General features: G+C 32.2%; 2 protein-coding genes across 2 annotated transcripts in view; both read right to left on the bottom strand.

The window, feature by feature from the left end:
• Positions 1 to 25,966, bottom strand: part of Noa36 (zinc finger protein 330 homolog Noa36) — a 192,143-nt gene that overhangs the window by 99,708 nt on the left and 66,469 nt on the right. The window lies entirely within an intron of this gene.
• The window catches only part of LOC136981954 (FHF complex subunit HOOK-interacting protein 1B-like), a 70,193-nt gene continuing 56,809 nt past the window's right edge, over positions 12,583 to 25,966 (bottom strand). Inside the window, 2 exon segments of the mRNA XM_067278382.1 lie at positions 12,583 to 13,436; positions 24,043 to 24,169. Coding sequence (XP_067134483.1) covers positions 13,256 to 13,436; positions 24,043 to 24,169 — 308 coding nt within the window. The 3' untranslated portion in view covers positions 12,583 to 13,255.

Below are 25,966 nucleotides of genomic sequence, written 5' to 3'. Positions count from 1 at the left end.
AACGTCGCCACGGACGATAATCGAGGAACGAAGGAGGAAAAAATCTATTTTTAGCCCCTCTACATTAGAAGAAATTCCGGCATCCGAATTGGAGAGACTCACTCCTTCCGAACGAGCATTGCTTCGGCATTTAAGGATTTCTGTTGACGCCCATATAGAGCTACGAGATAATGTTCTGAGAAAACCGGGAGTAAGCAGGATAACTCAATGGCGCACAACGTCGATTGCCAAGAGAAGACGATCCAAATCGAAAACCACAGGGAGGAGTAAAAACAGAGGGAGAAGGGGAATTGGCAGCGGAAAGAGAATAGGGGCTCCATATGAAACCGGTAACCAGAAGAAGAGAATAGGGCGTCGATAGAACGGCAATTCTCGACCAGAACCGGAAACGGAATTGCTAGATTCGCGTAGTCCAGCAATCAAACGGCTCTTTTCAGAGCCATTTTTTTGTCGATGAAGAGTAACCCAATCGATTTCAATAAACAACGCTTAATGCATTATATGTGTATTTAAAAAACAATAATCTTTAAAAAATTGTAAAATTTCTTAAAAATAAACGAGTTTCTAAAATTAACTCTTTTCTATCCGACTTCGAAAGAGCTAAGAACTGAGATGGACACCGTGGAAATTAATAAATACTTCTTACTTTATTATTCACCATCCATGCGTTATCATTCAAAATATCCAAATGCATTTCGCAAAATTTTCTTTGCCTCTTCAGTGGATATTACACCTTTACGACAGTGTTACATTTATATTCTATCAAATTTTCCCAGCATGCATCTACAGATAATCCGGTATTCAGATTGATGACATTTGCATAATTTTTGATACAATAATGTTCCGCGATACGTCTTGTTACAATATTTTCAAATTTATACAATATTTTGATACTATTTCTATTTATGATACAATTATTATTTTTACAATGTTGATACCATGGAGATTCACTTCGCTTCAGGCGAATTGCCGCTTCATGCTCTTTAACACGTTGTTCAAGCTGTCTTCCCGTTTCTCCAACGTAGATCTTACTTTCTGGGCATGTACATATTAGTTTGTAGACGACTCCTGCTGTTTTCAAAGGGTCTTGTGCATGTCCTACTATTCCTCTGTTTACCACATGAATACTTTTGCTTAATCTATTTTTCTGTTCGCCCACTAAGTTGACAGAACAATTATTAAAGTTATTTTTATATTTTTCATAGAACTTTTTAATATATGGTATTTTAATGTATAGGTTTTTACTTTTTTCTTCTTTTACATTATATGCTACTTATATGTATCAACAATCTGAATACCGGATTATCTGTAGATGCATGCTGGGAAAATTTGATAGAATATAAATGTAACACTGTCGTAAAGGTGTAATATCCACTGAAGAGGCAAAGAAAATTTTGCGAAATGCATTTGGATATTTTGAATGATAACGCATGGATGGTGAATAATAAAGTAAGAAGTATTTATTAATTTCCACGGTGTCCATCTCAGTTCTTAGCTCTTTCGAAGTCGGATAGAAAAGAGTTAATTTTAGAAACTCGTTTATTTTTAAGAAATTTTACAATTTTTTAAAGATTATTGTTTTTTAAATATACAATAACCGATCCCATTGCTTGATATTTGTTTAGCATTATATGTGGTAGGTTCGGCTTCATTTTAAATTTTCAAGCGTTTCGAATGTGGAATTTGGAAATCGTTTAGAGTGAAAATTGGCTTTTCCATTATTTAATAATTTAATTTTTATAAAAGAAACATTTTTACAGTGTAAAAAGTTACGTATCGGCAGCGAGCCACGTTGACGTTTAGGACTTTTCTATTTTAAATATCGGGCGAAGCCACTCGTTTTTTGAAATTTATAACGTTCGAAATAACCGACGGCGCGATTCAAATGAAGGGTAGAAGAATGGAAGGTTTGTGCATTAGAAAAAAGGTATAAATGCAGACTTTTGTAATTCAGAAATGAAGAAATTTTGTGGGAAAATGCCGGCGAGGAACATCGAATTTACGGGACGAGACGAACGTTTCACACGTGGAAAGATTCCGTGTCACCCGAATTACGTAGAGCATTTTACATGTTCTATTCGATAATCTACTAAATATGTAAATGGATTTCGTGAATTTAACGAACATTTTACTCGATTTTAAATAGGAAAATGTTTCCTCGGTTCCCGTAGCTGGTCGACCGACTGGTTGAAAGGTTCGAATTGACTTTTAGTCCGCGTCTTTGGATCCAAAGTTTCTTTTGAGACGAGGAAGACATTCGAACCCCAACAACGTTATAACCTGGAAATACATTATCTTTTCCGATCATCGATCAAATTACTAATAACTTCACCCGATTCAAATTTCCCACGGTGTATTTCTCCTCTTAAGTATTATGGAAGTTCATAAGTATATTTAAAAGGCTACAACCTCCATATGAACCAGAGAGGAGACGAATAGAATAGAAGTATATTTAAAATTTATACGTCTTAACAATTTCCAAGTTTCTCAATTTTTTTGTTAAACAGCGGGAAAGATTAAGTTGAAAATGTCCTTATTCCGTGTTTAATTTCCACGTTTTTTCTATAAGAAATGTCTTCGAGGCGCCCGACATTTCTCCCGAAGAATTTCGGACAAGAAGTAAAAGTTTGCAAGAACGGAGCGAATATTTGCTTCCGGAAAATAGACCTAAAATCGGAAAGACTGTTTTTGTTGGCAAATTTATTGCGAAGAATGTCTTTGTGAACAATTTTTGGCAAGACAAAGGAAACAAACAAATTGTTTTAGACCGTTCTCTTCCGATTTTATTTTTAAAAAAACCAGAGTTTTTCTTTCGAATTGTGTTAATTTTAGATTAAATGTGGATTTATTTTTAAGATATTGCCATCTTTTTCTGCATTTTTTGCCAGTATTTATTATAATTGATTGCTTTTGAAAGTTTAAACTGAAATTCAATGTTTTGGTTCGATCTTTTTTCATAGGATTCTCCAGTCAAAACCCAAAGAAGAGATTTCTCTGTGGAAATTGTGACAAAGAATTCTTTTTTAAGTCCTCATTAGAAAGTCGTCGGAGGATTCACACCGGAGAAAAGCCATTTAATTGCCAGTATTGTTCGCGAGAGTTCTCTGATAAATCCAACTTGAATTCTCGCGTCGAACGCCATAACAGAGAGAAGTCTAATTAACATTTATATTCAAAAACTACATTTACCAACTTGGAAGAAATAATATAATTTCAACTTTGTTAATATTTATGTGTACTTTCTCTTGAAAATTTACGAAAATAGTTTACTTCTTTGTTTTAAATTGTTGTACGAATATTAATTCCGTTATGAAAATAAAGTTTTGGAAATGTGAGAAAGTGTTTTGACGTTATCGACCTTAAGTTACACGAATGACGGAAATTGTATGAGTTTCTGTGATTAAAACATTCAATTGAGGAAATTAATTTGGTTTAATCCGGGCAAATGTTAATTGGGATATGGAGCAATACAGTTCGGCAAATTTCGTCTATTTGAAAATACTGAGCTGGCAAGTAATTCGTCCCACAATCTCTACGAGAATACTTCACAGATTATGGCACAGGAAGCCAATGAAATTTAGGGTCGGTTCTATAAGCTGGTCTTTTAAGAACATCATTATTATTCTCGACCAGCCAGGCTATTGTACGGAATTAATATACAGTACAACAGCTTAGTGCAATGGAGTATGCGGATGCTGAATGTATGGGCGCATTATCCTGCCTGGAAACGAAGTGTTTGTCCGTCACTTTGTCTTAGAGAGGAAGAAAATAGTTTCTTAGTAGGCATTAATATTTTTCTTTATTTAATCGCTTTGGAACAAAGGAAATAGATGAGTCGCTTTGTTAGGTAAAGGAGGTACCGTTAACCTATACAAGGTTACATTTTTGCCCCCTTTTTGGAAAAAAGAATAAAAACGAGTAAGATCAAAAGGGTCGGCAAAGTACCAAGTGCTAAGTATCAGTGTTCAGAGGTTTTATCCATTCGGCCCGAACTTTTTGGATTCTCGAGATTAAAGTATACCTTTGAATATTTATCTTAATTATTTACATTACACTTGATTAAAATTATCTAATTAATAATTTTATATTGAAAAACAAAGAAAGTCGACAATTGCTTAATATTTCTATTCTTCAACAATAAGTAGTAATTGCGAAGGAATTATTTTCCTTTATTAATTAACAAGAAAAGACAAGACATGCATCCGCGATTCAACATTCGGGATTTAAAGAATATTGAAAGCAAGAGCAAGTTTTAAGGAGCAAGGCAAGTTATCCAGTTATGCTAAGAGGAAAGTAATCTACGTTCTACAATTAATCTAGAAATTGATGTGTTGTAGACTTTGCCGATTCCAGGCATAGAATTGCTGGGCATAATGGAACCTTCCTGATCAAAGATTTGCTTTAGTGACAGGCATGCTCCATAGGTAACGCTCCATGGACGAACTGTAATGTTTTTCCGTTTCAAGACAATGTTGACTCAAGCGCATAAAGGTCATCCAGAGAATTAACAAAGAACTAGGAGTTCCATCTGTGGAGTCACTTGAACGCTCATATTTACGAACATAAGATCATGAAGACCATAAAAAACAGACGTGTCAGGCCGTGACTACTTGAATAGTGTGAAATGATTGGATCATCCGAATCTTTGCAACGGCGGCAATATAACGTATATCACCGAACAACTATTTTGCCTACAGTGCATAAGGGGCGACCCGTATTTTATAATACACCTAAAGAGGATTGTTATTGTATGATAAATTTAATAATATTCTAGTGAATCTATTTTATTGTTTGTATGTCATATGGCAGTTAAAAGCAGAAAAACACTCCCGAAGCAATACAGCATATTATATTTTTGTTTGGATAGTAGTTACAGTATGCACATGGTTACATCATTTGTGCTAAAAAGAATATTACAGTTAGCTTAGATAAGAACATATACTGTATTTTGTTAGTGTTACAGGTAAAATTGGCCCGCTCCTCTCTGACAGTCTAACGCGCACACAGAGAAATTATATTGAATAGGTTAACAACCTATCCTGCTGGAACCACGTTACTCAAATCCATACTGTTCAAATGAGGACACAAAAACTCTGATATCATCTCGCGATAATGCACACCATTAATAGTAACTGCATTTTTGGCCTCATTTTCAAGAAATATGGTCCAAAATCCACACCAAACTGTCACTCGTTGGGCATGCACAATCTTTAGATTTCATTTGGCATGTTTCTCCAATCAAAAATGCCACGTTATTTACGCACAAACAGCAAAACTCCTCGTAATTGTAATAATAAGCAAAATTTAAATCCTGTGTTAATTTTGTGACACTATAATGCACCACTGGCTGTGAATGTGGCTAAGTTTGAAACTAAAATCCAATTCCCCCCCTTTTTTTTTATCCCTTCCTTTCTTGTGGCTAGTTTAGAAATTTAAAATAATCATCGTTGAAAAGAGCAGAAAATATATAATTAGCTAATTTTTTTTAAAGATGGACCTAGCTTTCTTTGAAACCTATATGCCTGTTTTTTTTTTAATGGCATTTTCCTGAATTGAGAGCAAAAAATATGTAAAATTTTAAATATTTTTAAAATAAATTTCTTATATTTGGAAAGTTTTATTGACCCCCTCTCAAACTTTCATCGACCAACTACCGGCAACCTCTCAGAATTGGTACCAACCCTTGACTCCTAAAGCCAGGGTTTCCCCTAATGGGTTGGGAAGACCTGCTCTAGATAATATAGACAATAAAGACATCAGTCTAATCTTCCAAAGACCCAAATTTATATTAAGGTCGGAGTCCACAGTGGCGGAGTGGATAAAACCACCAAACACCGTAGCTATCGGCGGGGGCTCCTGCACCTAGCCGACAGGCCAGCCACGTGGACTTTTCTGGGGTTTCTTCACGTTTGTAACATCTAAATAGAAACCAGTTTACCTTAGAAAGTCCTCCTGGGAAGCATTCCTTTTTGCATATCTCCGTGTTATGTTGACTCATACAAATAGATAAATATTCAGGCCACCTCAAATTTTCTGGATAGACAGAAGCCCTACATACAAGTCAATCCAGTCATTTGGCTGCTTCCATTCAGCACTCAGTTAAACCCACGAAGCATTCTTAGTTCTATGCTTCTATGTTCTACATTATTAATAAAGATAGAAGAGTTCTTAATAGTCATATCACATACATACAGGTGATTAATATAAAGGAGGATATACTGCATACTGACTGGGCTCTTCAATATGGATATTAAAGTCAAGCTATATTCTCAGAATTCAAATTTTAAAGGTATTGTAAGCCAAGATAGTAAGGGTTATCATTCTTCTACTATGGAATCTGAGTTCGAGTCTGTATCAGATTCCCAAATTTGTGCGTGTGGTCTGGCTTGGTTATGCCGAAACCCATCCTTCAGTCCACTTAGGTGAAAAAGGTTTGCTGTTTACCAAAATTTAAATTTGAGACCAGAAGTAAATCTGTATGTGTATGAATAGATTACAGTAAATTTCTGGTTTATGGTCACTTTCTTTACAACTCCCCACTTTTATAACCAGTATAGTTTCAATTATGATTGTACAAAATGTTATTTTATTTCATTCCATCTAAGTGTGATATTGTTGTGTAAATCTGCTTTGAATTTCAAACCCTAAAGTAATAATAATTATTATTATTCTCAAGTCTTCCTGCTCTGTAGGCACTAAAGACTTTTCCAGGACAATCACAGGTTTGGCCAGGCTTGCAATAAGGTTGCCGGGTAGCTAGGAATGTGGCATAACATATCCGAGACAAACAGCCTGAGAGAGATCCCCGGGACTTTTTGACAACCCAAATTCTATTCGTCACCCTCCAGAACGATAGGCCGATGCCTTAACCGCCCAGGCCATTGTCCACAAATTATTGCTTAATCTGGTAAACTTAAATATGCAGTGTCTACATATTTAAATTTACCAGTATAATATACCTAGTAGTTTATTGAATACCAAATGCCTCAATAAACAAATTAAAAATAGAAAATAAATACTTGTACACAGAATATACATGGTTCATGTATTTTGGAATAGTGTAAAATGACATATAAATGTGAAAGAACTGTACATAAATGAATTAATAATAATTAGTTGACATCATTCTTTTAGATAATGACAGCACTTACATTCTCAGTTTGTTATAATAATTATTAAACTGTTAATTTACACTTGAAACAACTTATACATTCATATATCAAATGCCTCTTTGTCCTTATTTTAGATATTTGGTTCAAACAAACCAACAGACTTATCATATACTAACCCATGTTTATCTAATTGTTGAATAAACATAGTTCTAGTATATGATAAATCTGTTTTTGGTTGTGTTTGAACCAAACGTTTAATTGATTAACTTATAGATTGAGAGTATTACCAATTCTACTTCCTACAGATAAATGCGAATGAATGAGATTATACACTCATTGCTTACCTACTATAAAAAAGCTAAAGGAAGTATATAAATAGATCTTTTACTATTAATAAGTAGCATTAACAAGGTGCAAAAAAGGTGTTGATCCTCTAGGTTTCCGCACCTTTGTGGCACGAAAAAACATATAATACACCTTGCACCCAGAAAGTGGTGTAACCTATTGTTGTCACTGGTCCATCTGGTGCCAAATTTCCCAACTTGTTCTGCAGATGACTAAAAACTCATTTTGATGGAATTGCATTACTTCTGCCACCCTAATTGTTATCACTAGAAATGGCAAGTATCTCTCGAAAGACTGCCTATTGAGCAACGTTCTAAGTAACATTTAAGGCAATGGTGTCTGCTGATTAATTTCTGGGCACGTTTGTAAAGTCGAACAAGTTAAACAAGAACGATGCCTGGTTATCTTCTTTTACCAGACATTGTGGCCAATTTGTTTACACAAAATTGAAGTTGAAATGATGCTAGTGCATTCTTATCCAAAATACTCTTATTAGGTTGCTTAACATAGGCAGTTATCGGTGTTTGTGTATGGGTTGTCTACTTGGACTTTGTTTATTAATAGGACTTATTGTACCAGTAAAGTTTCTGATTAGCAGAGAGGGGATCAAAAATCAAAACAAAATATCTTTATTTTCACCTGGTAATAGAAGGTCCAAGTAAACAATATACATAAAAAAATGTAAAACAGTAAAGGCAGAGGCAAAAAGAATTAATAGTTATTGGTATCATTTCATATTTTAATCCACAATTTAAACTTTAGTGGATTTAGGATCATCAATATTGCTGGACGGCATTTTCTTCACAAATTTTATTTGAAACACCATTGACATTGAGTACATGCACCCATTAGTAATTCATTTATCTCGTTTGACTTTACAAACGTACCCTCCGTCGGTATGTTTCGGCACAATCCGACCCGGATCAGAAACTTTCCGTGCACCCTAATACATCACACAAAAAAACAACAACATATAAATAATAACATCACATTATCCATTTAATTTATTTTCTGTACATAAAAATTTCCATCCAGCAAAAACATTTTTTCTTTCATTTTTTTCTTTTTTTAATTAAAACAAATTTTTAACAGATTTTTAGGGAACAATTTCCATTCAAACAAATTCCCTACAATAGTTTAAGTACATACATGATAAATAATTTTCAATGTAGTATCTTATAATCACACATTTGTTTACAATCCAGGTTATATAAATTTCTGTACATATCTTATTTATCTACAAACTATAAAAATACAATTTTGGGGGGTTAGTATTTTTGCTATGAGCAAATATTTTGGTTTCATTTTTTGTTTTCTTTTCTTATGAAATTTTTACAACTGAGCAATACTATTTATATAATTTTTACAGACCAAAGAATGGCTCCAAGTGCACAGGATGGAAGGTGATTCTGAAAACGATGAGAAAATGACATGCAAACTATGCCTTGTCCGAAATACACACATTGTGATGAGAAAGACTGTGAATGGACAATTCAGAAAAATGCCCTAGAGCTTTATATATGTATATACTTTGCAAATCCATAACCTAAAGTTATGCTTAAAGATTAAATTATTCTAAAAAAAAAGCACTGTAGACGTCCTTTTACTTGTCGCAGGAAAATCTCAGACGAGCAACAGGTACGGTCGTGGACCGGATATGTCCGAAAATTTGACAAATCTCTCTTATAACATTTTTGTCTAAGAATAACCTGCTCAACTTCCTTAAAAGGTAACGTGTGCCTAGTCTTATAACAATTATTCGTTTGTGAATTTGAGGTACCTAATTAAAAAAGGGACTAATCGATAGAAATTTTAAAATTCGACCCTTTGATAACAAACTGAAATTGTAGCCACGTTTGTGGTTTTACATGAACAGACCATTATAAAAAAGCACTCTTACTTATTTGTTTTTTTTTTTCTTTTGCATAATTAAAAGATTGAGTGGAATTTAAATCTGGTAGAACCAAGAGAAATTTTCGATTCGTTTAAAAGTAGGATTGCTGTTGGCCTCGGCCGAAACGAGTGGAAAAAATCCGAATGAAAATATCGATTTTAAATATTATATAAAAAAATATTACAAAATCTACTAATCGGATATTCCAGCAAATTTCACAGCAATCTTATTTATAAACCGACAAAAATATATACAACTTTGGCACATGACTTGAGATAGTGAAGATGCTGTTTTTGTCTTTGAAGCTTTCAGATGTCATCTGTATTATTATTATAACCTTTTCTATTCTACAAAAATTCTTCACAGCCCACAGAATACATTAAAATTTACACAAGTTCTGGAAGAACAACTTCGTTTTCATTTAAAACTGTTCCAAACTCTCTTCAACAACTTAACCTACCAAAAAAGTTATAATCGAATATTCTGTAACAAAATAATTTACAATTTTTAAAAATCTAACCTTACTACGATCCTATTTTATCAAATATTTAACGGCATTTATGTCCAATTGGAGTTCTAATCATTAACTTGAAATTGGGAAAGTGATTTCCACAATGATAAAATATTTAATATAATCATTATTTTTATAAAATTAATAATGTTTGAAAAATTAGATGGAAGTTAGATGCAAATGTCGCAATGTAATTAACGTTATTTATTTTTGTGGTTATTATAATGTTAATATTTTTAGAATATTCAATATAAACTCTCTCGTCGAGAAGCTTTCAATCTATGGCATTCATTTCTTTTTAATTTGGTAGAGTGCCTTATGGAACGAGCGTACGGTTTGTGATATTTTGTCTTAGTTTCAATGAAAATCATTGATTGAATGATAAAAGTCAAAATTTAATTCAGGACAGACCTACCTATTTTCATAACTGCTTTTACTCTACATAATTAGCCTCATATCTGCTGAATGCACTTGCAGCAACAAACACTCCTAAATGTAAATATAGATTTTTCCAAATTTTTCACAAACGTGAAATTAGAAAATTTCTAATAAAAGATTTTATAAGAATACCAAAATAAAACTCCAGAACGCAAGACCGATGTTACCTTCCAAAAAATAAGAAAACAACAACAAAAACAAAAGGGCACTATTAAAAAAAAAAATAAAAAAACTGAGTAGCTACATTTTTAAACAGTACATTTAAAAATGATAAGAGAGAAATAGTTATGAGGATGCCTTCATTTATGCCAAAGAACTAATTAAATAATTGCATAAATATTAAATATCATAAATTTCCTTTATACAATAGCTGCTTCTGTATCAATAATTAACATAATTGTATTGCAATATATATATATATTGTATATACTACAGGTTATTAATTACTTACATATGATACAGGCAAGATGCGTAACTCAGTAAAATACATTTTTTAAAGTATTAACTGCATCCACCCTAAACGAGTTAATGTTTACGTGATGCCAGTTAATATAATTAGCAAACTGCAGTAACTGTTGTAATATGAAAACATTTTACTACTACTTCTACTACTACTAGTTACGCAAATTGCCTTTAACATATATAACTTAACTATAATGATAAAAATAATAAAGGAACAAATTACATTTTGATGCCTCATTTATCACAGGTTTATTATTTTTTTCAAGCACAAATATTAAAGAAAAGTTTGGTAAAATGAATATATATTATTTTAATTAATTAATTTTTTAATAATTGAACAAGTGAACGAATGCTGCATTTCAATGAAAGTTAAGATGTTCCTACTACTACCAACATATGTAGATTAAGAGATTAATCTGAAATAAATCTAGATATATCTAAACTACTACTGATTGTTGTTTGTAGAATTACCAGTAAAATATTATAATTTATAGAAATATCTTAAATTTTATTGAAATGCATCCATTCATTCTTCAGTTATATCTAAATCAGAATTTTTGGCAGGAGATTGCCAAGTTTATATCTTAAACTACAGAAAATTCCAAATAAATCTCTAGTAAACTTATCCAAATTAACATATAAGACTTTTACAAATTTAGCAACTGTATTTATGAATCTCAAATCTTTAGTGGTCGTCCGCTATATAGTGACAGCTGCCTTGAAACTTATAATGAGCTACCCAAAATCTGTGGACTTAGTAATTGATTTCAGAATAATTAGATATAAGAACAATCAGAGACAATAGTCTGACTGTAGTTATACTATTAGTTTATCCGATTATCAAAATCCACTACTACAATAATCTGCAGCACCATCAAGCTGCAGTTTTTTGAATTCTGAGTGGCTTACTAATGTTTGGTAGGTAGCACTTTGTTCGACACATTGTTGGCATTTGAAGCAATCGATTAAAAGCCTTGTCTTATTCAATCACAACTGTATAAAATTTTAAACAAATTTTGTACTTTGAAGAATTTAAATACTTACATATATGTATAAATTAATAGGTACTGATAGTTGTAAAACTAGATCACAAACACAGTTTTAAATTTTAATTAAATAATAATATTAATAAAAAATAGCAAGTTATATTTAGTAGCAATTCAACAGGATCTGATAACTAGTTTCAAGCTGCATATTCTTATATCAGTTTAACATAAAACAACTGAAATGAAATGTAATCATTGCCGCAGAGAGATACCATTATAATAAAGTATTTTTCGTTAATATTTTGTAAACAAATATATACAGACATTTTCAATGTGTTGCTCAATACCAGCCATCAGATTTTATTTTAACTCTAACAGCTATATTCTGTAATTTTGAATAATAATATCAAACAGAGCATTTATATTGATACAACAGTAGGTTTGCAACAAATTACCTAGTTTTCTTTATTGAACTTATTAAAAAAATAAAATCCTAAAACCTTCACAACACAGTAAAATACCTGAAATGTATTTACAAATTTTCAAAATTACAGAATCAATCGATAAAAATAAAATCTAATTGTTATTGGATCTAACTAATTATTTTAACTTCGTTTTGTTCTGTGATGAAAAAATATACACTAAAAAATATGGAATAATTTCTGACCTTGCAACTTTCAGACATTCACCGCATTTGTAACACAGCAAGTAACAGAGAAACAAATGCACGAGTCAACGAGTATCATATCCCGATCAGAATCAAAACTGTACGGTTGCAATAACAAAGGCAATTGTTTTAATTAACATGATGCAGGCGTTACTTAGGCATTTGTTCTTACGGGTGACAGCTATTAAAATGGATACTATAAATCCTACTTTCAAATTCTCATAACTTTTTTCCTTTGAGGAAATTGGCATTTTTATTTTTAACTGATAATCACCTGCTTGCGTGCTTTCAACTGATGTAAATTATGCCGAGATTGTGCAATTTCTTCTCCGTTACTTACTGTGTAAGAATAATCAGAAAAAAAAATTTAATAATTTAAAAATTAAAAGACAAATTACAATTTTGAAACAAATGTATAAAGTTGAAGCATATGAATAATTAAAGAAATTCAAAATGAAATAAATCAACTGCAGGATAACAGTTGTTTATACAACAACAATGTAAAATAGAATCTTAATAACAACATTATTATTATTATTATTAATAACTGAAGAAAAACAGAGTATTCTAACAAGAAAATTTTATTTTATAAAACTTTATAAGCATGTAATTAAAAAAACAACTATAATCTGATAGGAATTTATATACTTAGATCAGCTGCTATCAATTAATCATCACGATGGCACCCATAATATACACCTATAAATATTTGCATAATTATTTAACTTATGTCAAAATTTGATCAATCATCAAGTTTTATTAACAAGAGAAACTCTCAATTATTTTAAGAAAATTTACAAAATGATGATTCATCACAAACTTCATAATTTCTATATAAAATTACACTTCCCATTCAGAATCCCAGAAATCTGGATCTAATTGGATCACTCCATGCTCTTGTGTAATTGCTGCTAGTTCTTTCAGAAATTCTTCAAGGACTACTGCACAGAGTACTGCATTTTTTGTTTTAATGGTTTCAAGTTTACCTTCAGGTGCATCAGGCGATGGTTTACTGATGTACCTAAAAAAAAAAAAAAAAAATCAAGAGAAATTACAAAAGGAAATACTAATTGTTCTGTTGTTTTTTTTATTAAGCACAATATCACATTACAATGGCTAGAGTATGTTTTCTCTTCCACTAACAATCTTAATGTAAACCCAAATGAACTGTAATTTATTATAATTACAGGGTTCCTATTCAAATTTTTGTTTTGAATTCCCTGATTTTCCCTGACCAACTTTGTCCAAATTCCCTGACCTTCACATTTCTTACGGTGTAAAGTATCAACATAATAAAACAGTATTTTATTTACTGTGAACATTGAGTATATCTAGCCCTCTTTTTTGCAGAGTTGATGTGTTTCAATGACTGCCACATTAAAAAAATACAGGGTATACCTTGAGTTACGTCGTTCTCGATTATATGTTGTTTGTCAAAAAAGTATATGGAAAAATAAAAATCAAGTTTAAGTCATTTTATTTGACTTTATGTCCATCTTCCACAAATATTGAAGTCGTAATATCACTAGAAAAGTGTTAAAAGCACACAAAATCATATTAAAATATGTACATTTACAGTAAATGTTAATATAATCATCATAAATCCTAGAAAATGAAACATGAAAACATCTGTTTCTGTGTTGTCGTATTATTCAGCCGCCTTTAAGCGCTCATTATTGGTGTTTTCCTCAGTAGTTCCAATATCTACCGTTTGGTGTCGTTGTCAGCGCCACTCGATATTGGTAAATTTAACATGAATAAGTTTATTTTCTACTATTGCAAAATAATTTTAATAACTGTATTTGTTGGACTATGAACCCAAAGTTGAGTTTTAATTAAACACTTGGCTTTATTTCCATCTTTATTTAGTTGAGAAACCGAAGAAAAGAAGAAATATAAACTGTATTTGTTATTTAACCTTAAAAAATCATTTTATAATGTCTTAGAGAAACCACATTCACAAATAAAGAGTCTGCGATGTACTGTAAACATCACCAAATTGTAAACATGTACATTTACAAGTATGCATTGTACTGTACATGCATGTATTTGTAAATTTAGATTACTTTTTTTCTGTACTATATTAAAAACTAAAATTTGCTTGTTTGTAAGCTTAAAATAGATTCTTATTAACCATATATTATTAAAAATGCATTTATAAATAAAATACAGAACTGGGAATGGTAATTTGTGGTTTAGCCTAGTGACAAGTAAATTCGACTTACGTCATCTCTCCTGGAACCAATTACTGACATAAGGTGAGGTATACCTGTAAAGTACATACGAGGGCTGTTCGGAAAGTTCGCAGCCTTGCCTATATGCGGCGCTGCAATCAATTTAATTTTTGGCGGGAATAATTCAGCCATCTTTGCTAAAGATACGATACCAATTTCCACTTGATTTGTTGAAAAGTTTTGCCACGACAGCTTAGCAGATAGTCAGTGTGCACATGCTTTGTCAAAAATGGAGAAGACGGAGACTCGTGTGGTCATAAAATACCTGACGAAAAAAAGGGTTGACCCCATCTCAAATCAAAGCTGACAGGGATGAAGTTTTGGGAGAGTCTGCTCCTTCATACACCACTATGAAAAAATGAACAGCCCTTTTTAAATCTGGCACAGAGAGTGTGGAAGAGGACCCTCGCAGCGGACGGCCGTCAACTGCTGTCACTGAAGAAACAAAGTTCACGATTTGGTGTTAGCAGATCACCGTTTGAAAACGCGTGAGATAGCTGAGACAACAGGCATCTCTGCTGACCAAGTGCACCACATCCTAACAGAAAATTTGGGTATGACAAAGGTCTCAGCAAGATGGTTGCTGCATCTGCTGACTGCCGAGCAAAAACGTGTTCGCACATTGATGTCAAAGAAGTGTTTGGACTTCTGCCAGAAAAATTCACAGGATTTCTTGCGTCGGTTTGTGACTACTGACGAAACGTGGATCCACTACTACACTCCTGAAACAAAAGAACAGTCAAAGCAACGGAAACACCACAGTTCGCCACCACCAAAAAAGGCAAAGACAGTTTCATCAGCGGGGAAAGTGATGGCCTCGGTTTTTTGAGATGTTAAAGGCATCATCTTTATTGACTACCAAGAAAGAGGAAAGACAATCAATGCTGTCTATTACTGTGAACTTTTGGAAAAACTGAAGAAAGAAATCGAAGAAAAGAGGCAACACTTGGAGAAGAAAAAGGTTCTGTACCACCACGATAATGCACCTGCACATTACGCCAGAATCACTGAACAAAAGAGAAACGAACTTCGCTTCCAATTAGTTCCACATCTACTGCACTCACCTGATTTGACCTCCAGTGACTTCCACCTTTTTCCAAACCAAAAAAATTTCTTGGCTGGAAAGAGATTCCACTCAAATGACGAAGTCATCTCTGAAGTGAATGAGTATTTTGCACACCTTGACAAATCGACCTATTGTGATAGCATAAAAAAGTTAGAACATCGCTGGAATAAGTGCATTGCTAACAAAAGAGACTACATTGAAAAATAAACAAGTTTTAATATTATTTTGTTTGTTGTTCTATTTCAGGCCGTGAACTTTCCGAACAGCCCTCGTACATCCTGTAGAAAAATGTTTGATAGAATCCACAACTTCAATGTAATGAAAAAAATAAGCAATTTACAAACGAAACATGAGCTTTTTATTGTATCATCATTTATCATTATTATTTGTATGTTGCAGATCTTGCAGTTGCCTATCATCCTTCATAATTTCACAATAAAATGTGTCCAGACCATCATCCTTTTAGATATGATGTCCTAAAACTTTGTAGAATAGGGTTTTAGAGACCCTTTATTGCAGAGTACATCATACTGTTCTTTTGCTTTGACAGCAAATTTCTCAGCAATCCTGTTTGTATCATGTAGAACCTCCAGTAAAACATTGAAATACAATTTTCCAACATTTGATTGCATTTTAATAATTTCTGGGTCTAAGCTGCTCAAAGCCTTCACACATTTGTACTTGACAGGTCCCTTCTCAATAATCTTTTGTGTCATCACTTTTAGCACATTTTGACAATCTCTTAGAAAACACAGAATATCTTTGTCGCTTACTTTTAATTCTTTTGAAACCTTTTTTGCTCCAAAACCAATATCCAAATTCTTCAGATGTACAAGTTTTCATTAGCATTTAAATCTACTTTTAGAAACTGTTTGTCGGTGACCTTGTCATTTTTCACAAACTTTTTCATCAGGTTCATTAATAATTGATAGGGTGGATTAAAGATAGGATGCAAGAGGTTTATTGCTCTGAAATCGGGTGAGAAAGCTCTCACTTTGTGTACATATTCACTGAAAAAATAAAAGTTTAACTTTAATAAAGGGATCATTGAGTGCCTGTCTCAAGAATGTAGCCACTTTGCTGTCTTTCAACTTTGTACTGTTGTTTATGTGTGTCTTCACAGATTCAACAACTTCTGCTGCACGTTCTAAGCACTCTCCATTCTCCAACCATCTTGTTGAACCAAACTTTTTGAGAAATAATCTGCTTCCACTTATAGCAATGTATTCAGCATACCGAGTTGGTGAGTCTTTTAGCAAATAGTACAAATTCCGTAGCAGTGGTAACAAATTCCAATTTACTACTTTAAAACCAGCTTTCACAGCACCATAAACTACATGTAAACCACATGTTCCCATTCTCACAAATGATTTACCAATATTCTGTATCTTCACATGATCTAATCTATTCAGTAAACTTATGTTTACATTTGGTCCGTCCATACAGATATGAAGAATTTTTGCTAGATCAAGATGAATGTCTGAAAGGCCATTGAGAAATGCAGAGAGATCATCATCTGTTGTACTATGATCCAGAAAGACACTATTTAAATATCTGGTCATAACCTTATCTTTATTCTTGTCTCAGTATTTTATCACAAGATCCATTTGAGTTCTTTGAGTAACTTTGTTTAGCGATTTGTCAAAGGAGAGTAATATTATCACAACTTGTAACAGCTTCAATCAATTTTCTCTGAAATAATGGGCTAGGCCATAATTTATTATATAGGAAGCTTTATCTGGACCCAATTGAAATTGTGTGGCTATAGCACTGTCAGGAAACATTTTTTTGAAAATGATTTTAATATCAGAGCATGAATTGAGTGACATCTTTTTCTTTACAACTGCCAATGCCCTAGTTATATCTTCTTTTATTACATCATCTTTGATCTACATTTCTCGAATCAATACAAAACTCGAATTAAAAGTAATCACAAAAGTATCACAAAAGGTGTCAATGTGCTGCTAAGAAATGTTGATTTGGTGAGAGACTATTCATTAGTGATCTTAGAACTATCTTCCACAACTGAAGCCATTTCACAAACATTTTGTTGACTATTAGAAGAGTTTGAATTTGTTGGGGTTAAAAACCTTATCAGTGAAGTTTGTTCCAACTTCAATCTTTTTATTTCAACATGACTAGAACTATTTTTATGTGATACTAATGCATGCTTTCCCATATTACTTAATGTGAAAACTTTACAACAAATGCAGCAAAATGCTTTTGTATCATCATCTTTTACAGTTCCTAACCAGGAATTGAATTCTGGATGAATAGCTGGATCCAACCATTGGAGATTAAACCTTGTTTGATTCCGTGCCATTATAATTTAAGAATGTAGAAAAACACAAACCTCGAACATTATTATTAAAAGACAGATGAACCAGAATCAGCTAGCAATGTGCAAGACTTATTTTGTCACAACACTAAGTACAATATTCATCCAATCTGCATCTTCATATATATTAATTAATAGTACTGTTGCCAAAATTCAAATTTACAGCTAGACATTTCTTAATAAAAATACCCAAATCATATTGTTTCCATTAGAACTGTTTGATCTTTTTAGCTAGATTGTTCATAAATCCACTAAATCTAGCAAAAAATTAGCTGAATTGACAACTCATAAAAAAAAAAAAATGTTCTGCTGCTGCCATTTTGATTTAGGTTTCGGTGTAAAGGTCAGAGTTTTAACAATTATTTTTAATAATTTTTATTTATTATTTATTTAATTTTGCATTAAATTTCGTCTTTGCATAAAATTTTCTTAAGAATGCAGACAAAATTTATTTATTTTAACCTTTAATTACAATTCTTATAATTATTGCAAATCATATCACAAACCATAGCAAATTTTAATTAAACGAACTAATGTTTTCAGCCATCTTAAATAGCCTTCCTCAGGTTTAGCATAATTTCAAACGTCAATTAGAACAAGATTTGAAACTTCAAGTTTTGCTTGTGTGAAATATGACGACTCTTTCCCTTTGGGAAAATAAAGGGGATAAAGTTAATTCTCCCAACGTCAAGAAAGTCGAGGGACTAATAAGTATGTGGGAAATGTGGTACAGATGGATGAAGAAGACACTCTTTACCGTTTAACCCATTTATTGTACAAATATGCTTACAATATAGTAAAAGTTGTCTTCATTTCTCGTATTAAGTTTGTAGCGGCATTAGTGGCATCCGAAGCAATGTTCAGTGAATGATCCGGAAAGGAAAGTTCATTTGATTTCCGTCCAATGTCTAGCAATAACGTAAATCACTTATGTTTTTTCTGAGTTAGAAAAGTCCTCCTTTTGAAAGACAACTGTTAATTTGTGGAAGGAAAAGGCAGCAGTGGCAGCAAAATAGCAGAGATAAGATGCAGGGAAAAGGCAGACGACTGGAGGTGATGGCTATGGAAGAGATGACTCTCGACAGCCTTGTGTCCTTGAGACACCAGCTTTTATCACTTTTATCCTGTCCCTCAATTGTTCCCTGGATTGGCTTTGGACCCTCATCCATGCCTTATGATGGGGATCCAATGGATTCTCCAATTTACTTACGTCAATCGAAGAATTGGAGTTCGCAGAAGTCATCATTGTCTTTTCAAACAATGGAAAATCTGACTCCAATCCAAATGATTGATCTTGGGAGCTGCACTATCTAGACTACTTCTCAAGTTTCTATAAAAAAATTTTTGTTCATTCCTTTTTTCCCTCTAATAATTAAATTATTTTACGATTTTCTAATTTAGTGAGTTCCAGGACAATTCCGGAATATCACACTTGTATTCCTATGATGTCATAGTATTACGAAAATTGGGATTCTTAAAACTTATAGAATTTAAATAAAATAAAATAAATACAGAAATAAACATCAGATGAAATTACAATTATACGGTAATAAAATATAGAAGTTCAGCACATAGAATTGTAAGTACGAATCTCTTTCTTTTGCAACATAACTATAAAAATTCATAAAGAAATGCTTACTGGAACCAAATAAAATTAAGTAAAATAAATCAACACCTTTCAACAGTCCTGCAGAACGTTTAATATCATAAAAACGCTTTCATACATCATTTTAAGTGATCATCTTCAGTTATTCCATCCAAAAAAAAACGAACGAGAAATTCAAATTTAAAAAGAACAAAAATTCAAAACGGGTTTTTCTTTTTTTGGAGGCATTACAACAGAGTCAAAAAATTAGTCTTAACTCCTTTAGCTTGTCTCTTAAATATGGAGAAAGCCATCATGCAGGCACCGAGAATGCCTAGAATCTTCGCCTTTGGGAAAACACACAAACCAGGATCGCAGTTGCACCCTGTGGTGGAGAAATGCAATGCACCTACTTTTGCAATAGAAAAGAAGCTAGTTAAATTTATACGGGAAAAAATGCAAGACTCTCCCTTTTCAATAAAGAACTCAATACAGTTACTGCGAAAGCTAGAAAATATTACCCTCATGGATAATGAGTGGATGACTGTATTGGATTACAAGGCTTTATATCCATCGATTAAATTACTGCCTTGTTTTTGTGCTTTGAGGGACTTTTTATTCGCTAACATCAAAAATGCAATGAAATACCATAAGCACATTTTGGAATTGGCTGATTTGGTTTACCACATGTCGTTCTCTAACTTTGAAGGAAAGACATACCTACAAGGGTGTGGCATTCCAATGAGTAGCTCTATGTTGGCTTTACTATGTGAACTGGTTCTACGTAAGCTAGAAAGCAATGTCCTGCCCACGTTCCAGGAAGATATACTAATATACGCTAGATATGTGGATGACATCTTCATTTTGTGGAGGAATAAGCAGAGTACAAGCCGTTTTGTAAGCGTAGTCAACAATAACCCTTATGGTCTTACATTGGAGCTGGAACAGGAAAATGAGAGTTATGTTAATTTCCTGGATTTAACAATAATGTGTAGGGAGGGTGAGATCAGAATGAATATATACCTTAAGCCTGTTTATCAACCTTTTATCATCCCTAGAAATTCCTTGGATCCAGATCACACAAAAATGGCATCTTTTTAATCTTGGATAAAAAGTGCTTACACACACTGCACCAGCATATATGATACTTATAAGAAATTAGATTATGTACAGGACATAGCGCTACAACAAGGATACAGAAGAAGCGTAATAGATACTCTTATTATGGATTTTCAGAAACGTAGCCAACAACTGGAAAGAACTAAGCATAAAGAAAAAATTGTGCTTAATTATGTACTGTTTCTAAACAGAATGGTTAGGAAGGTTGCCAGAAAAAGGAATCTGCGGATAATTTATAGACATAATCCTACTGTATACGGGCTCTTAAGGAATGATAAGAGAAGATATAAATGTAATAACCTCACAGGGGTATACTCTATACCTTTGAAAGATCATAGGTTTAACTCCAACCTAGCATACATAGGAGCAACCATGAGGAGCTTGAAGAAAAGGATTGATGAGCATAAATACACAGTGAATAAAAGCATTGATAGTATGGTTCTCGCTGCGTTTGCCAAAGAGCAAGATATCACAGTTTTTTGGGATCAGGCAACAATTATTAAGGCTACAAGATCCGCACAGGCAGTGAGATACCTAGAAAAAATAGAAATTCACAAGGCCCAGCTGACCAGCCAGTGCATTAATCATAGAGATGCCGGTTTGTCCTTGGCCCGGAAGTCTTTCTATGATAAATCAGCATAGTTTTTACAGCTTCATGGATGGCATTCTTTTAGTTAATTACTTTAATATTTAATTAGTGTTGATTTTTAAGTATCTTGTTTACACCTATTATTTTTATTTTTGTTTTTTTATTTTTATTTTTATGTTCTTTGTAATTTTATTAAGAATGGATATATGTATTACCATTAAATGTATAACCGCGTTTTGAATGTTTGTTCTTTTTAAATTTGAATTTCTCATTCATTTCTTTGGATGGAATAACTGAAGATGATCACTTAAAGTGATCGAAAATGTTTTTATGATATTAAATGTTCTGCTGGACCGTTGAAAGGTGTTGATTTATTTTATTTTACTATAAAAATTGTTTTGGTGTTGTTTTGCACAAAAGATAATCAAATTTATTTTAATTTTTTAGTAATTTAATTAATTTTTTAAAAATTTACCAACTTTTTAAATTTATAATTAATTATAAGCAAGTTAACATTGGTTAAACTATCAGATTACCTAGTTGATTTTCTAAACTATAACTACAGTATATCTATTACAGGTATGATCCTTAAATTTGCCAAAATCAGTGATATTTGTTTTACTCAATGTTATTTCTGTTAAACTAATTATTAAACTATGTATCGAAGTTGCAGAAATTAATGGGAGAGGGAGAAAAATACACTTGCAGTACAGTACTTTCAACGAAAATCGTAACAACAAATGTAAAAAGCTAAAAGTTGGTGCCAGCATTTTACTGTAAATATCAGGTAGCTATTTATAATTTTTTATGTTGTATAGTAATGTTTTAAACGTGAAAAACAGTTAAATGACAGGCTTTTTACTGATCTATCTAGCTATTTTGAAGTGAACATTCTAATAAATTATGATTTCAAGTTTTAAAAGTTTGTACACTAATTTTTAATTAGTTATTTTTATTCTAATTAACAAATTCATCATTTTATAATTGCTGAATTATTGAAATTAAAAATTAAACACTATTACATAAAAGTAGTTTATCCTGTTATTAATCCACAACTGTAAAATTATATGGCTTCAGAACAGTGACAAAAGCCATTTTGAATTGAAAACGGATTCTGGTATATTTTCTTATTAAAGATTGCAGCATTACTTCTTGCTGCCTGCAGATGGCTACGCTTGGTCAGCCATATTCGGCAAACGAAATCAACTAGGCAGCTAAGGAGACAAATTCCCTGACTTTCCAAGTGTGTAGGAACCGTGTAATCATTAAAATTATCACGAGATGGTGGCCTAACAGCCTATTTCTCATCAAATTACTTCATATCTAATTATTAAAATTAGTCTTACTGTAGCCTGATAATATGGTGATTTGTTCGGTTTGATTTAAATTGATAAACGGGTTTGTGGATTTGTTCACACAGTGGTGCCTCGTACTTCAAATTTAATTCATTCCAGGAGGCTGTTCAAACTCTGAATAGTTCAAAGTCCAAATCAATTTTTTCCATTTGAAATAATAGAAATTGAATTAATCCATTCCCAGACCCTAAACAATAACATTTCAATAAACTTAAAACAGCAAACAGACATAATTTAAGATAAAAGTTACATAATTAAATGCCTTAATAATAAATAAAAACATGAAAACAAATAAAATATGTAAATACTGTGTAATAAAATAAAAATTGCATTTACTGGTCGCACACTGGTGACTTAAGCATCTTAAACTTGGTTGCCAGATCCATCACACAAGTATCACTTTGCAAGTTCATTTTTCACCTCATTCATTGATACTACAACCTTCCTATTAAGCTTTGTTTCTTCCATACACTTCTTGGATGCCTTAGTTAATAAATAAAAATTATATTGGTTTGATCTGAGTTTTTGCATATTTTTAACAGCTTTCATAAATTAACATAAATGTGTGATTTAATTATAACAGTTGTGAAATTTAACTCATTATTGCTAATGGGAGATAACATTCTTTGTTTAGAAGCTTATTTTAAATTTTTTATTTCCCATTTTGTTTGAATAAAATCAAGTTGAAATGTCTTCAGATAAAAAAAAAGCACATCAAGCAAACTATACTTTATGAGTTTTGGAAAGGATGTAATGACTCACAAACAGTAAAACTAATTTGTAATGAGTATGGGGAAGATGCTCCTAAACTTCAAACATGTCAATTGTGGGTTTTTAAAAACCACAATTGACATGTTTGAAGTTCCATTTGGGAAATTTTGAACTGAAGAATACAGAATGTTTAGGCTGTCCAAAAGTGGTCTACAAAGAAAAATTGCATACATTGTTAAAAATAGATTAAAAAAACCTGCAATATATATAACCAAACACACCAAAAATAGAGCAAAAAAAGCAGTGCAAACACACAAGTGTAAGGCAAGAGTGATAGACAACTTGGATGGACAACAGATTGTGTTTATGCTTCAAGTGCGTTTTTTCACTGTGTGTTCAGTTCAAACTGAAACGTCCAAAGTACGAGATACCATTGTGTAAATAATCTTAAGATCTTACAATATCAAAGCCCATTCTGAAAGCAGGTTTCAAATCTACAATTTGCTAAACAAGGAATATCATTTAAGATAATATTCTCATATGATATTCTCTGAACACCTAGTCTTTAATTATGATCACCCTGTATGTGAATATCATAAACACTTTAAATATAAAATATTAAAATCATACCTGTAACCTTGACCATCTGGTATTGATTCTAAGATTGGTTGTTTTATTGTATTTGTACGTTCTTTCTCATTTAAAAATCCAGTTCGACGAAGTAGTATATTTGTTAGACTCCGTCTTCTTGGTTCTCCTAAAAATATAAATTATGTGTTATCAATAACACAGATGTGCTTAAGAAAATTAGGACACACATTTTTGATATTCAATATTCAGTCTAACATGTTGACAATATGATTTCTTTAATCATTTATCTCTCTCAATTAAAATGGAATCTAAGGAAGGATTTTTTTATCCATAAGTTTTTGATTATTTAACAATCATTTGCTTTAAATTTAATTGTATATTATTTCTCCTGAACAGTATTTATATTTAGTCAATAACTTGTTACATTATCCAATCTTTTGCTAGCAATTTATGAGTTTGTGATCAAGTACTTATAAAAGATGACAACTTCATAATAAACTTAATGTTTGGTTTATGTCACCTATACAGGGTGACTCAATAAGAGTTGCAGGATTTATTTTGTTAATAAAAACTTCATTTTACCTCAAAAATTCAATTTTTATAACACCAATATAATCCCAAGAGATGGGAAATTAGGAGTGGGAAAACAATATCATGAAAATGGCTGTCTCTATTCTTCTTGTAAACTGTTTATCTTTCGGAAACATTTACCACAACATTTTTCAAAATTCTGAGCTTGTTTTTCCTATGACACATCAGATGATGTCCTTCAGATGTTCTGTAGTTTCCACATGTCAGTGTACACTTTCTCTTTCAGACAGCCCCAATGAAAGAAAAGTCCAAAGATGTTGAAAATAAAGCTGGAAATGCAGTCACAGTGAATGATGAAAGTTACTGTGACATGGTCACCAACTTTTTATGGCCAGAACTCAATGATATAAACATGAGTGATGTGGTTCAAGCAAGACCTCACCTCACAAAACTTTGAGTTAAACTTCCGTGTGATAAACTTTCAGGTCATGTTATCTCTTCAACTGGCCTGCCAATCTTGTGACTTGACACAATATTGTCTTCCACTCCTAATTCCTATCCCTCAGGATTACATTGGTCTAATAATAATTGAATTTTGTGGTAAAATGAAGTTCTTATTAACAGAATAAATCCTGAAACTCTTATTGAATCACCCTGTATATTTAAGTGTCATAAACCAAACATGAAGAAATTTGAATTGAGAACATCTAATATTTTTATGCAAATAATGCAGAAATAGTAATAAATGAATGGATATTTAAATATATAAAATGTGATGTTGATTGAAACATGAATATGATGTTTCAACTGACATTTCAACTGAACTAATTGCAAGGTAAAAATGACATATGATTTTGTTTAAATTATATAACAATTTATTTGAATCACACTTTAGTTATATTTAAAAACTACAATGTTTATGTCTATAAATAGCATTAAGGCCGCGACTCCACTAGCCGTAAAAGGGCCGTAAAAGCTTTTAATCACGTGACCATGATATTTTATGCCTGAGCAGGTTGTAAAACCAACGTAAAAGCGAGTTGAGCAGTGTTCAACTTTCGAAGCGAATACGACCGTAAACCGGTACCATCCACCAATCAGAAGTCAGTGAAATCTAGGTCATCGTGACACGGTGCGAAAATGGCGGAAAACGAGCTTTTGTGTATGTTCTCTCGTGGCTACTCTAGAAGATCTGGAAAGATTGATCGAAGACATCCAAAAGTATTCATGTATCTACAAGAGGTATCCCGATTATAATAATGGATGCCTAAAACACGCGATATGAACGGCCAAAGGAAAATCCTTCAATTTAGAGGAGTATATAATAAAAAAGCTAAGCTTATAAGTGCAGTATATTATCTTAATAATATAATAATAAAAGTCAATATATGAAAGTAAAGATATTACTTTCACTACATTTGTAATTATAGTA

The sequence above is a fragment of the Centruroides vittatus genome, unplaced genomic scaffold, assembly GCF_030686945.1.
Source record: "Centruroides vittatus isolate TY-2023 unplaced genomic scaffold, ASM3068694v2 contig_799, whole genome shotgun sequence".
Classification (NCBI taxonomy): domain Eukaryota; kingdom Metazoa; phylum Arthropoda; class Arachnida; order Scorpiones; family Buthidae; genus Centruroides; species Centruroides vittatus.
Note: the sequence above shows the minus strand (reverse complement) of the source record. Positions and strands in the feature narration are given on the sequence as shown.